This window comes from Tachysurus vachellii, chromosome 8, assembly GCF_030014155.1.
Source record: "Tachysurus vachellii isolate PV-2020 chromosome 8, HZAU_Pvac_v1, whole genome shotgun sequence".
In the NCBI taxonomy this organism is placed as follows: Eukaryota; Metazoa; Chordata; class Actinopteri; order Siluriformes; family Bagridae; genus Tachysurus; species Tachysurus vachellii.
Window position 1 is genome coordinate 9,551,260 of NC_083467.1, and position 13,621 is coordinate 9,564,880.

General features: G+C 33.5%; 1 protein-coding gene across 1 annotated transcript; it reads left to right on the forward strand.

Moving 5' to 3' along the window:
* The first annotated feature begins 3,185 nt into the window (after positions 1-3,185).
* On the forward strand, positions 3,186-13,410 carry cd247l (CD247 antigen like). Its single transcript, XM_060876127.1, has 8 exons — positions 3,186-3,472; positions 7,258-7,355; positions 7,450-7,485; positions 7,657-7,689; positions 10,324-10,377; positions 11,412-11,447; positions 11,547-11,576; positions 11,656-13,410. The coding sequence occupies exons 1-8, from the start codon at positions 3,415-3,417 to the stop codon at positions 11,725-11,727; spliced, it is 417 nt and encodes a 138-aa protein (XP_060732110.1). The 5' UTR covers positions 3,186-3,414; the 3' UTR covers positions 11,728-13,410.
* Positions 13,411-13,621: the final 211 nt, after the last annotated feature.

Here is a 13,621-nt window from a genome sequence, read left to right on the forward strand (position 1 = left end):
GGTCTTCAAGACAGGCTTCCAACCAGGAAGTAACTAAGTTATTGGAGAATGCTGTGAAAGTTAAAAGGTGAGTATTAATCTCTTAATATTTCGACAGATTTCAGTGTTTCTGTTAGACAATGTATGTGTCCATTTATGATGTCCTGTGGTGTGACGGCTCTTATTGAAGAAAAAAAAACTTTTTTAAAAAAAAAATCACATTATTAAGGTTAAAAACAATATTATTATTCAGTTAGCATTAGCCCCAAGGTCAGTCATGTATAGCAAGAGATTAAAATGCCCACAATGCTGTTAATGTCCTGTGGTGTGACAGTCATGTCCCGCGGTGTGACATGCTTAATACAAATGTGTTGCTAGATCCTTAGCTGTTATTTTAAAATTTTTAAATGCATGATGTATTTGTATCCATGTTTATTGTTTATAGAACATCAAGTACTTTGATATTTGTTTTCAAAGTGCATTATGATTTTTTTAGGAATGAGCAAAGAAAGGACAAGAAGGTACCGGGAAAGGTTAAGTCAGGATGAAGCTAGGCATGAGGAGATCCTTAGGGAGAGAAGAAGAAAGTAAATAAGTTGATATAGGGAAAGGGAGTTAGTGAGGGAGTTTAAATCTGATAAAAATGTTTCACATTAATATTCATATAATACAACTTGCCTAGAGTACCTGTAACAGTGGGTCGTTTTATCAACAGATATCAAGAAAAGAAAGCAAGAGGAGCGATTAAGCCTCGAAATATAAGTTCACTTCCGAAACAAAAGCGAGACAGACTTCGTGAAGTATGGAGAAATACAAAAGCAAGAAACCGAAAGATGAAAAAGGACCTGGCAGCAATCTTGGACGAAACACCTCCATCACCCGAGCAACTTGATATGTCCCATGATGGTGCCACTAGTCTAGTCCATGGTTCTCCTGCTCATGATTCTCCAGTTCCAAGTCCTCAAGCAGCAATTCTGTCAACAACTAGTCCTCCTGCTCAAAGGCTGCCATCTACTAATACACCCATAGCTCATTTACAGAGCAATAGTGGCCATGGGAAAACTCATCAAAACAAGTTACAAGCTAAAATGAGGTGGCTGCAAAAAGAAAACAAGAAGCTTCAAGCAGAGCTGGACCATATGAGAAAAGCCAGCAGTAAGATGAGAGTTCAAAAGCATCAATGGAATAAAGTAAAGAAAGCTGCCCGTCAACCCTCCGTCAGATTGTTCAAAAAAGCTGCTGCAGCAAAAAAACAGAAAGTCATTGCTTTTCTCTCCAGAGATGAGAACAGTAGGCTCTTGGCAGGAAAAAAATGTCCTGCCCTATGCTCTATGTCCTGTTAATGACAGGTTATTTTTACATTTTTTTGTTAATAAAGAACAATAGCCACTTGTGTGTGAACTGTGCCTTATTGTGTCCTGTGGTGTGACGAATGTCATGTGGTGTGACATCACTTTAAATGCCTAAATGCCTCTTAATTAAGTTAATTCGATTTTTATCATGATGTAGCTTTTAAAGCACTGCATAATTTAACTATCACAAAAAAAAAAAATAAACAGTGCAGTAAGACTTTTTCTCATTTTACGAAATATTTCTATGCGAGTGAGTGAGAAAAGAAGGTGCAAGTAAGGAGTGGAACTGAAAAACAGTTGTGAAAAATAACTGTATGTTGAATTTTAATGATGATTTTTAGAAAAGGCTTCTTAAACTTTAACATATGTGATTTGCAGTTGAAATCAGTAATATCTGTATATTTTCTCTTTACTGTAGTGTGGTGTCACACCGCAGGACATTTTACGTCTGTTGCTGTGAAAAAGGCTTAGAAAATAGCATAAAGATGGGGAAATTCTATAAAACAGTAACAGTGACACCAACTTCAGCCTTTGAACATTATAATTTTATACATTTTGTTTGAAAATTGTCACATAGAACCCTAAATATTTCCTGACCTGTTGCATTATACTGGCATGTCGGTTTTTAAAATGCACACTGGAGCTGTTGTTTCAATATTCCAGACCATGTCTTATTCCTGAACACAGCCTGGATGCTTGTATGTAAAGTATAGGTAAAAAACATATTTAAAAAACCAAGGCATCTTATGAATACAAGTCTACCAGTCACAGGAAATCCATTTTGATTGTTTATATGTAATTATTCCGTGGTAAAGTTGGCATTGGACTGTTTATTGTATTGTGTTGTATTGTATTGTATTGTATTGTATTGTATGTCTTTATTGTCCACCAAGGTGAAAATTTTTCTTTGGCTCACCATCACTTAAAAATAAGGAAAACAAAAAGTACTAAAAAAGAACACATAAAACCAAAGACCAATATCCATTAGAGTATCACATCTGTCTTATTGGACAATGTTAATTTTTACCTTGCATTTCCTCCTGGATCAATAAAGTGTCTGCCTGTCTGTCTGTCTGTCTTGCAATCATGCATATTAACCACATGGTGGTGTGTTATACTCAGAATACAGCACAGTGACATTTTACTGTTCAACAAACCATGCTGTGATATTTTCATATACATTTACAGAATTTGGTCAATAAATCTAAAATCCAGATTTCTGTAAATCTACTTTGTGACAATATCTAGTGGAAAGCCCTGTACAAATATTGAGTTGGAAATTCCTTTTTTTTAGGAAAAAAGACCTATTTTATAATGTTATTGCAAGACAACGAAATTATTTGCATATATTAATTTTCCAAAACATTAAATGTTACAGAGAAAGTTTAGTATGGCTTTGAAGAAAATTTGCTAGTATATATTGCTACTATATATAATAGTATAATTTGTGCTAATAAATAATAGACTACTTTTCAGATTAATTAAAAACAAATAAAAAACATAAGTGGTACCTTCTGAGACCACCTGAAGAGAAGAGAAAAAAACACACAGCCAGAGAAGTTAAGCTTAAAACCACCTTCCAGCCTTTTTTTTTTTTTTTACAAAACCACATTGCAGTGCTAAAGGGTGATCACACTAATATGATTTCAGTTACTTTCTTTTACTCTTGAGTTGTCTCAGTGTACTATTTTTTATATTTAGAAACTTGAGAGTTGATCAGGTGTGTAAGCTGTAATAAAATGTACACTTTAGTGATGTCAAGATACTTTACATTGCTTCCACTTTTAAATTGCACTCTACAACACCTCTCAGAGAGGCATACAGCTTTAGTGTATGTTGTGGTCTATAAATATACAGGAAGTGATTGTGAAAAAGGTGTTGAGCAGAAAGGACAGAAGATGCTGAGAGTGGAGCTTTATGATCACCAGACAGATCTGAGCGCTGGGGCCATTTCCTGTTAGCAAAGGGGCTTCTGTACACTGACAAATGTGCAAAGGTAGAGTGCTACACATCTTTTTTTAGTGAAGCTCGGCAACAAGCATTTAAGACCTCCAGGTACACTTCTGGATTCTCAGGCAATATAATGGTAGTGTTCAAGAAGGATTCGCTGCTGTGCCTGGCCTTACTGGTTTCTTCTGCTGGTGAGCTTATTTGTGTTCCTCTCTCTATTTTTATTTAAACCATTGCCCAATTAAAGTCATATAGGGAAGAGCTCATTAATTCATAGTTTTATCAACAAAAAATAATTAACACCATAAAACACTTACCTGGAATGAATGAAATCTGATGTCTGACAGATTTTTGCAATACAGAAACATATTTTGGGTGTATACATCTCAGCGTATTAGAAATGACATGTCGAGGCTTTTCCACTCAGCCTGCAACATAGAAAGGCTTTGCTCAGCACACATTTGTTCCATTTCTTGAAACTTGCATTCATCTTTTTTTTTTTTACACAGTTTCATTAATAGCATTGATGCATATTGACAAATGTTTTCCACATTCTTATATGTGGTTTCTAGCTTTTGTATTGTGTGTCTTTTTGTTACTTCTCTTTTTGTCATTACTAGCTTTCTCACAATCGAGGGCTGGAAAGTTACCCTTAAACAGCTGGAATGTTTTTGTAAAATTGGGGAATTTTTGATATCATCAAATTATTGTTGTAGTTCTCGATATAATGTATTTAGCTTTTTAAATCACGCCATCATACCGCACATGTAAGCTGTTTATTTAATCATTTATTTAATTAAATGTATTTAATTTTTATTTATTACATTGGTTGCATGCAATATAAAGGCAATTATTATTATTATTATTATTATTACTATAATAATAATAATAATAATAATAATAATAATTATTATTATTATTAAAATGTCTTCGTACTAGTTGGAAGGCCAAAGTCCATATTCTAGTCAGTTGTTTGCCATCTTTTATTTGTCTTCATGAAGAGACCATTGCCTTAGGATCTCTTAATAATGAAGTACTAATATGTAAAGGCTTTTAGTAATTATTTTTTAAAATGATGCTTCTTACTGGATTTGGTACACATTATAAAATTTCACTTGAAGTGTTTAATTTACATTATTTATGCCAGTAAATCTAAATTGCAATATCTGCTTTAAAAAAATACAGAAATATGAAAACAAAAACATCTTCACCTTATAATATTTATATTATTGATCTTCCAAAATCCAAAATTTTGTCCGTGTTCCAATCTCATTGATTTCCCCATTTTCCATAATACAACAGAATATTTAGAATTGAAATGAACGAAACATACACCTCTGCCTAAGGCCAGTTTTAACTTACTGTCCTTCTTAGACTGATTTTCAGCATCGGATACTAAAATCAAGTCTGTATTATTTAATAATTATTAATATAGCAGGGCAACTAAGAAACACGCTTAACCCTGAGTTGATAGCGCAAAAGATGCTTGACATGATAAACACTTTATCTCTTTATTCATCACTTTTCCATTTTATTTCTATAGATGTGTAGTATCTTTTTTTTATTTCAAGACAAGTAAATACAGTTTCCATACATTATGTTTAAAATAGATTTAGTTATAAAACTGAATCAAGATAATTTTTTCATTGGATCTATTTACTAAATAATAGTGCTTTATCTCTTAATACATTAAATGTAAACTTTAATCCATTTTGAAATAGCTTATTAAAATTTTGTGTAATACAGATAATACGGTCAGATAAAAGCGGCTTCTCTGCTCTCATTCTCCTTTCTTTCCTCATCATTGCCATTTAATTTTATGTGTCTTGCTGATTTATGCTGGTGAAGTTATTAGGAACTGTGCTCATGTAGGTACCTTTCACTTTCGTGTCTGACAACTCCAACAACTATACAGTACACCTGGAGAAATTAAGTCACTTTCTTCAGTGTATCTGAGCAATTTGAATTAATTATGTTGCATGAGATAATTGCCTGTGGTCCTGTTTTATGCATTTCTGATGAACCCACGGTCATTTTGTAACGACTAACCCCAAGCCCCAGTTAGCAGGAACGCTGAATGAAAGCGATGCACATAAACCATTATCATCTTTTACGTCTCTATGAGAAACCACCGAACTACATTCTGAATTAGTCCCCATAGCGTGTAAAAACTTGCCTCTGACAGGAAGACATATATTGTGCAGAAGAAACTGTGTAAATTATGACTGAGCATAGCCTTCAGTTCATAGAAACTGTAGTACTGTACACATTCAGCACCCAGCATCATAGAAGTTTCACAATACTACTATTTTTTTCCATAATAATATTACTCTAAACAATCACATTGTGACTAAGAGTACATGGCCATTTGTTTCTGACCCATAAGAAATTCAGTGATCAGTAGTTTTTCCTAGAAAGAATTTAATTTTCCACACGCAAAGCACAAACAGCTCAGCTCAACATGGCATACTGTGCCAAGAGCTGAAGTGCAAACCCTCTATTAATATTCAACTTTCATTCTCCATAATGGGCACAACCTTATAATTCTGTTGCTAAGAAAAAAGTTGATTTTGGTTTTTAAAGACAATTTACTGTAGGTTAGTCTTCAGAGTGCAGAAGCAATACATTTACATTTTTTGGTGTTTAGCAGACATCCTAATCAAGAGTGACTCAGTGGTGGCAGCTTGGAGGACCTGGGATTCGAACTCATGACCTGCTGATCAGTAGTTCGGCACCTTAACCACTGAGCTACCACATACATACGTACATACTTTCTTTCTTTCTTTCTAGAAAGAAATATTTCTTTCTTTCTTTCTTTCTTTCTTTCTTGTCATTGCGTAGTGAAGCTACATAGCAATGAAATGCCGTTTAGCATCTACCGGAAATGCGAATAGTAGATGTGCAAAGTATCAAGTGCAGTTAAATATTTAAATACGTGTACTATGAGATAATATTCAGTGTATGTACAGATAATATACATAAATGGAGGTAATCTGGGCTAGGCAACAAATTATCATACACAATAGGAAGAAAGAAAAAAGTTAAACATTTTAAAACGTTGATATCCACATTTCAGTGCAGGAGATTGTAAACTCTCAGGACACAATGAAGGGAACATGGAAAAACCTTATCACAATTAACCTGCATGGTGTAAACAGTGTAAAAGTTAAGATATTGAAAATCTTCCTTGGAAAACATTTGAACTAAATGTGATGTAAATGTTCTCTAACAACTTGGATGACCCACATATAACTCTCCAAACTCCTCTAATGCTAAGACCAACTTTTGCATATTCTCTACTCTAATAAAATACTCTAATATCCTCTCACAGTCTTCTTGATATTCAGATTATATCCATTAAAACTCTGCCCTGGAAGGTGATAGAAATTATTCTTTTCAAAAATTTAGTTAGAATTTGACTAATTTGTAATTTATATATATACTTTTGGAATCTCAGTAACTTTGATTTGTACAACAGTTACATAAGAAGAATTGTATTTTGTTCTAGAGGTCATGAATGAGCTATATATAATATTTAAACAAAAAAAAACATAAAATATTATTATAGCTATTTTGTATATATTAATGTGTCCTGAAGAAAAGACTGGCCATTCTTTTTTAGGCCTTTTTTTTTTTAATTCATAGTTTGTTTCAGTGGTAAATATGGAAGATAGCAGTGAACAGTTTTTCTTTCATCAACATGTGTAAGTTAGCGCTAGTGAATATTTGCTCATGCTTCCAAGTTCCTTACTGAAAGATTATTAATTCACCTTCAAGTTTCCAACATATTTGACATATAGACTTCTTTCATATTTGTGCTTCTTCCTTGTACTTTAACATTAAAAGCTGAGATTAACCTTTTTTTTTAAAAATATTTTAATAAATGTTATGTGCACTTTATTTTTATGTGCACTTTAATCTAGAGCAATTTTTGTACATGCTTTACCTGTTATAGCTTTCTTTGTTCTCCTTGCAGGGGCCACAAATTTCAGTGACCCCATCATCTGCTATGTGCTGGATGCAGTTCTGCTCTTCTACTGCATCATTTTCACTGCACTGTATTTTAAACTCAAGGTGAGACTGTTAAGTAGACAATGGATCAACAGGTCTTCATTCCTGTGCAGTACTTTTTTCTAAACCATCTTCTGACTATTTTTTTTTTTTTTAGTTTCAAACGACCTTTGCCCGGGAACCTACTAACAATGTAAGTTACTGTATTGTTTAGTTCTTAGTGCAATGTCTGGTAATAGTGTGTCAGTGTTTATGCAAGCATAATCGTTCATTATATAAAATGTAATCTGGTCCATATTTGCCATCAGTAAAAATTGCATTCATTCACGTGACTCGTTTGATCTGCTTCTGTTGTCTTCTGTAGGGTCAGGAAGCAAAACAGGAGAGGATATATGAGGTAAGTTAAATTCAATGCATGATATATAGCTGAGGAAAAAGATGATTGGAAACAGTACAACATAGCATGACAGTGGTGCATGGTCTAAGAAGACTAATAACAGTCTGCCTAAGAAAAGAACAGATGAGTTTTCATTATATCAAGACCAATCTAACAGTGTAAACACTGGTGCTGGTGCAGAGTGAAATAAAAGATACATGATTATCATAAGGTAATGATGCATTTTGTATGTCTAATCTAGTTTTTGACGATTATCTGGATTCCAGGGTTAGAGTCAAACAGAATTCATTTAATCCTAATGTTTTTTTATTAGCTATAGTTTGGCAACTGTACTTTTATTGAGCAATTTTGCTCTAATTAATTTCCTAAATGCATGTAATGGTACAATAACACAAATGTATAGAAGCAAAATACTGAAATATATGAACAGTATTTGGCTGTTCCTTAAATATGTGAATAAATAATTTCAATATAAATAATACTGTTTAGACAATTTAGTATTATATATTTTATTATTTATAAAATAGATTATTTAATTACCTTTCTTTTGATTTCATATACACAGTAATAATCAAATAGTAACAATACAACATAAACAATACTACTATTAGTACCAATAATAATAATAACAAAAGGCTACCTCGTTGCTTTTTAGGGTATGGACAACATAATTTTATTTTATTTTCCTGGAATTAACAGGCATTTCACTACAGTACAACAGATCAACACCATGAAGGCATTTGAAAAACAGTAAAAGAATTTTAAAGTCAATTCCTAAAGACACTGGTAGTCTTTGAGTTTAAGAATCTCACTTTCTAACGCACATCAAGATTTCTGCAACAGCATTTTGCATTCTCTATAGACTAAAGATAGAACTCAATAGGCATCTTGAGGTTTCTCATTATCTACAGATTAGAGAACATCATATGAACTTCGGATATGTTTCTATGGTGATAACATGCTGTAAATGAATATTTGCAATTGTTTAATTATTAGACTCTACATTTTTTGCATGATTGCCGCCTTCAGACACATATTACATTTCCGTTCAATTTCAAGCAGTGTCTGTTTTTGAGTCCCTTTAATTATCAACTCCCACTTTTGCAGCTCAATTGAGTTTGGTGATATTGCCTAATTCATTCTCTAACATGAGCTAACAAATGACAAATGGGTCTAGCATAGTTTTATTATATAAACCCTTGTGTTTGTTTTTTGGTTTCCAAAATTGCATCATTCAAATATAAAGCAACTAGTTACCCACTGAAGTCTCATACAGCATGATAGTGTTGTCTTATGATTACCTGCTCTGTGGCACACATATTACATTTTACAGAGCACAAGACATATAAAGGTTACAAATACCAATTATACAACAGCCATCCACAGGAGCCAAAAGACTCTTTTCTGATCTTGCACCAAGGTGGTGGAATCAACTTCCCTTAGAGGTCCGGACAGCTGAGTCACTGGCTATTTTCAAACAGCGGTTGTAGACTGATCAAGCGGTTGTTATTCAGGAAACACTTCAACTAGCACTTCTTTCCCTATCTTCTGCATTTATTTAAAAAAAACTTTGAAACTTTTTCATTGTAACTTTGAACAATGTTTTAAACTCATCGTATCTTAAGTATGTAACCTAGTGAACCAGCATTAATGTAACCAATGCTAGAGATTTAAGCACTTATGTACCTCGCTCTGGATAAGGGCATCTGCCAAATGCTGTAAATGTAAATGTAAATGTAAAAGAGCAAAAACTGGCATACTCTCTCTCCCTTGTCAGTCAGGGTGATACTAGCCAATCACAGCTATCTGTGAATTCTAAATAACATTTTCTTTACTTGGGAAAGACATTATTGTTTTGAAAAGCACTTATCATGCCAGAAACATTCACAAGACGTCTGGTTCAGAAGTTTTTCTGCTATTATTATTATTATTATTATTATTATTATTATTATTATTATTATATTCATTATATTATTACATTAACATTATTTACTGTACATTATCACCCAAATGAGGATGGGTTCCTCTCCTCTTCCTCTTATCATCTCAGGGAGGTTTTACCCGCCACCGTAGCATCCGGCTTGCTCATTAGGAAAATTGTCAGATCGTCAGAGATATACAGTAACTTCATTTCAGACTTGAAACTTTTACATTTTTATTCTGTTTCTATATTTTTCTTAAAGCTGTTTTAAGACAGTGTGAATTGTTGCAAGCGCTATACAAATAAACTGCTTTGATTTTTATTATTATTATTATTATTATTATTATTATTATTATTATTATTATTGTTGTTGTTGTTGGTTGTTATTATTATTGTTGTTGTTATTATTATGTGCTTTAATAGTGTGAATGGAAAATTGCTTATTTTCAGTTTTTCGATGTTTCTATGTAACACTGGTTCAGTTAACAGTTTAAAAAACAAACAAACATACAAACAAAAAAAAAAACTAAAGCCACTTCCGGTTTACTTTTGATTGAGATCTAAATATATAAAGATCCGTTGCGCTCCTCCTTCGTTGAGAATACATGTACAATTTTGACACAAGACGCCCTCTGCTGGACGTCTATCGAAGTGCAGGAAGCTCGTCAGGGATGTTTCAGGAAGAAAAATAACTTTGTTCTGTTTATCTGCAGCAACCGTTAAGAGCCACAGAAGATCATTATGAAGATTTCCGCCTAAAAAAACAGGTCTGTGTTCAAATAATAGCTATAGTTAGTCTCGATGATAAGTAACTTAAACACCAGAGTGGGTAATTAATATTTTTTAACATTATTTTCTCAATTCACAGTTTTGCAACACTGGTTGTTGTGACTTTATTGCCTAATTCATGTTTAATTCATTCTCCTACATGAACTGAAAGGGCAAATGAGTCTAGCATGTCTCATTAGATTTATTGAATAACCCATTGAGTTTGTTTTTGGTTTCCTGTTCTGCACCACTGGCCTATAAAGCAACTAGTTACCCTCTGAAGTCTCATACAGCCAGATGGTGTTGTCTTATGTTTACCTGCTCTGTGGCTAATTACCTTCACTATTGAGACATTTTACACAGCACAAGACATATAAAGGTTTCAAATCCCAACGATGGCACAGCAATCCATGGCCAGGAGCCAAATGAGCAAAAATGTCATATTCTCTCTACCTTGTCAATCAGAGCAATGCTAGCCAATCACAGGGATCTGTGAGTTCTTGTATGTGGAAGAGGGCAGATAGCACTTTGCTCTGAGTAAGATATGATGCCCTGTGATGCAGAATGTGCAGCATTTGGAAAAGATGATGTTGACTGAATGTACATGCCTCATAGGGGACCGTTAGGAAATGAAACAAATCCCTGAAGTAAATTTGTTTAGTAAATTTGCTAAAATGTTATTAGTTGTCAATATCATTGTCTTGATTTGGTTAAGACTGTTGTATTAAAATGTAGCTAGTTAACCAAAAACATCGGGTTCAGCAGTTGTTTTTCTCATTATGGTTATGATTTCTATTTGTTATTATTATGTGCATTAGTATGAATTTATGAAAGTATGTCGTCTTTTTACGATTTCCGTTGTTGCCGGGGAATACTGGTTAAAAAAAAAAAATCTAGAGCACAGCCACTTCTGGTTTACAATTATTTAGTCAACATACATGTATATTTTAGACACAGAGATCCTCTATAGGAGGTCTATTGAAATGCAAGAAGATCCTCAGGGAAGTTTCAGCTTGGTTTTGTTTATCTGCAGGCACCGTCCAATAACGACCCTCAGAGCGCAACCCAGGTATGTGCTGAAAGTGTTGATATCCTTAGTTCTTAGTGACAAATAACTTAATCAGAGTTGTGAAAAGACTTTTACTATTTAATCTGTATGTTTCCACAGCCTCGGAAAAAAAAGAACAAAACCAAACATGTGAGTTTCCTCATTCTGCACTGTATTAAGGATAAAAGGTAGAGCATAAACCTATTCATTAACTGTTGCTTTCTTGTAGTCTCACAGTAAGAGCAATGCAGCAGAAACCATTGAGCTGACATCTGTCCCTGCTTTACCAGCACGCGAATGAGCCTGTACACGGAGGGCTGGTTTAAACTCCTTAATGATTTTTTTTTTCCTTCCTCCACTTTCTCAGAACATCTGCTCATTTAACTGGGCATCTGTACATTTTTGCACATTTCACCCAGTGGAAAAGTCTAAAGCCTACTGCTAATATGTGCAATTTGCCTATTTGCTTGCATAATAACTCTTAATTTAAGTAGCTTTTAACTAATTGCAGAATTAATTTAATTTACTCTCCAGTGTTGTTGAATTCTCATATCTGATTGGTCAGAAGGTGTTGATCAATTTTCTAATAACAGCACAGCTTTGGAAGAAGCACAGACTGAAAAACATATTATAGGTTTATATTAATATGTTATTGTGTCTGTAAAAACAGTTCATTTTCAGGGATGCGTAGCGTACGACAGACTTTCCACACAACAACCCACAAGTACGAAGCCTGATAATAAAACAATTGAAAAAATGTGGTGTTATAAGAAATAATTGATTATGACGTGAAGTTTTCTGCAAAGGAGACATTTAACATTTATGGAAGGAGTCTTTATGAAATTTCTGCCACGAGTCATTAAAAAAGCTGTATTTTCTGGTTTGTTGGTAACCTATAACCAGTTTTCCTATTTGTTTTCTCCCCTTTTTTTTTTTATTGTCGTCTTATTTATTTCAAGAATTTAATGTTATTTCAACATTTCTAGCTGTTTATAATGAAATGATAAAAAGATAGAAAATTATTTCAGGGCTTCTATAAACATATAATTATAAATGATCACATGCAGCTATGTAAATGTAATGGTTAAAGAGTATGACATGTTCATGAATAAGTGTGTAAAGAACGAACAATATCAGGCTGTGCTGTCGTTTGCCGTGGTCAATTTAAGTAGTAACATTTCCACTTTTTTTCTGGCACTTCTTTTCCTCTTCACCATGGATTACATACAGTATATGGGACAGATGTATGTAAGGTTTTTTTTTTTAATGACAGTGTTTTTATAGGAAATGAATCAAAAGCAGAATGGTGGTATATAAGGATCAGAGAATATCACTATAGTTACATGGATGGTTTCATGGTGGAGAAGAGAGAGGACAAAAGGGTTTCCAGGAAGAAAATGAGAATGTTATTGCTTAAATTAATCATAGTACTGGAAAATGTTACAATTATGAAATGATGATAAAATATAAATGATCTGTTTAATCTAACCCTGTCAGAAATTGTAGCCCAGACTAATTTTTATAAAGAAATACTCCATGATCATGATATTTTGTGCCTACCTTTGTGCTTCTGTGGTCATTTTGATGGTAAGAAGATTATTAAGTCTATTGTAATGATTAAAAAGAAAGCTGATCTTGTATCGCCTGCGCATATTTAACATAAAGTATCATTTAAAAATGGAAGAAACAGCTTCTTATGCCAAAGCATGAAAGGCATGTTATGCTCTTCTTTTGCATATTAAGCACAGTAGAGCCCAGTAGAGCTCAGAACAGGAGTGATGTGCTCCAAACTAATGCAGTAAACTGGGAAGAAAGGTTTCATTTATCTCAGCTGAGTAATAAGCGTCTGTCCATCCACCACATTACAGTTTTTTTGTTTTTTTACATATCCAGTGCAAGCTATATACAATTTTTCCATGCAAAAAAAGTTAAGCCTAATTGGAAATAATAGGCTATATTTTGCTAATAAACACATTTATTCCTACACCTTTGCCCTTTGCTTCATTCTTAATCCAGCTTGATTTTCATGACTACGCAGTGTTACATCATGCCGATAAAATGAAAGGCTGATCTAATGCAGTAAAACAAATGTAAGAAGAGCTAATCATTCACTGGATTAGCTAATTATCTGCAATACGTTCTCACAGTGCTGATGTCTGTACAACAGTTAAAGCTCTGAGTTTTAAAAGCCGTTT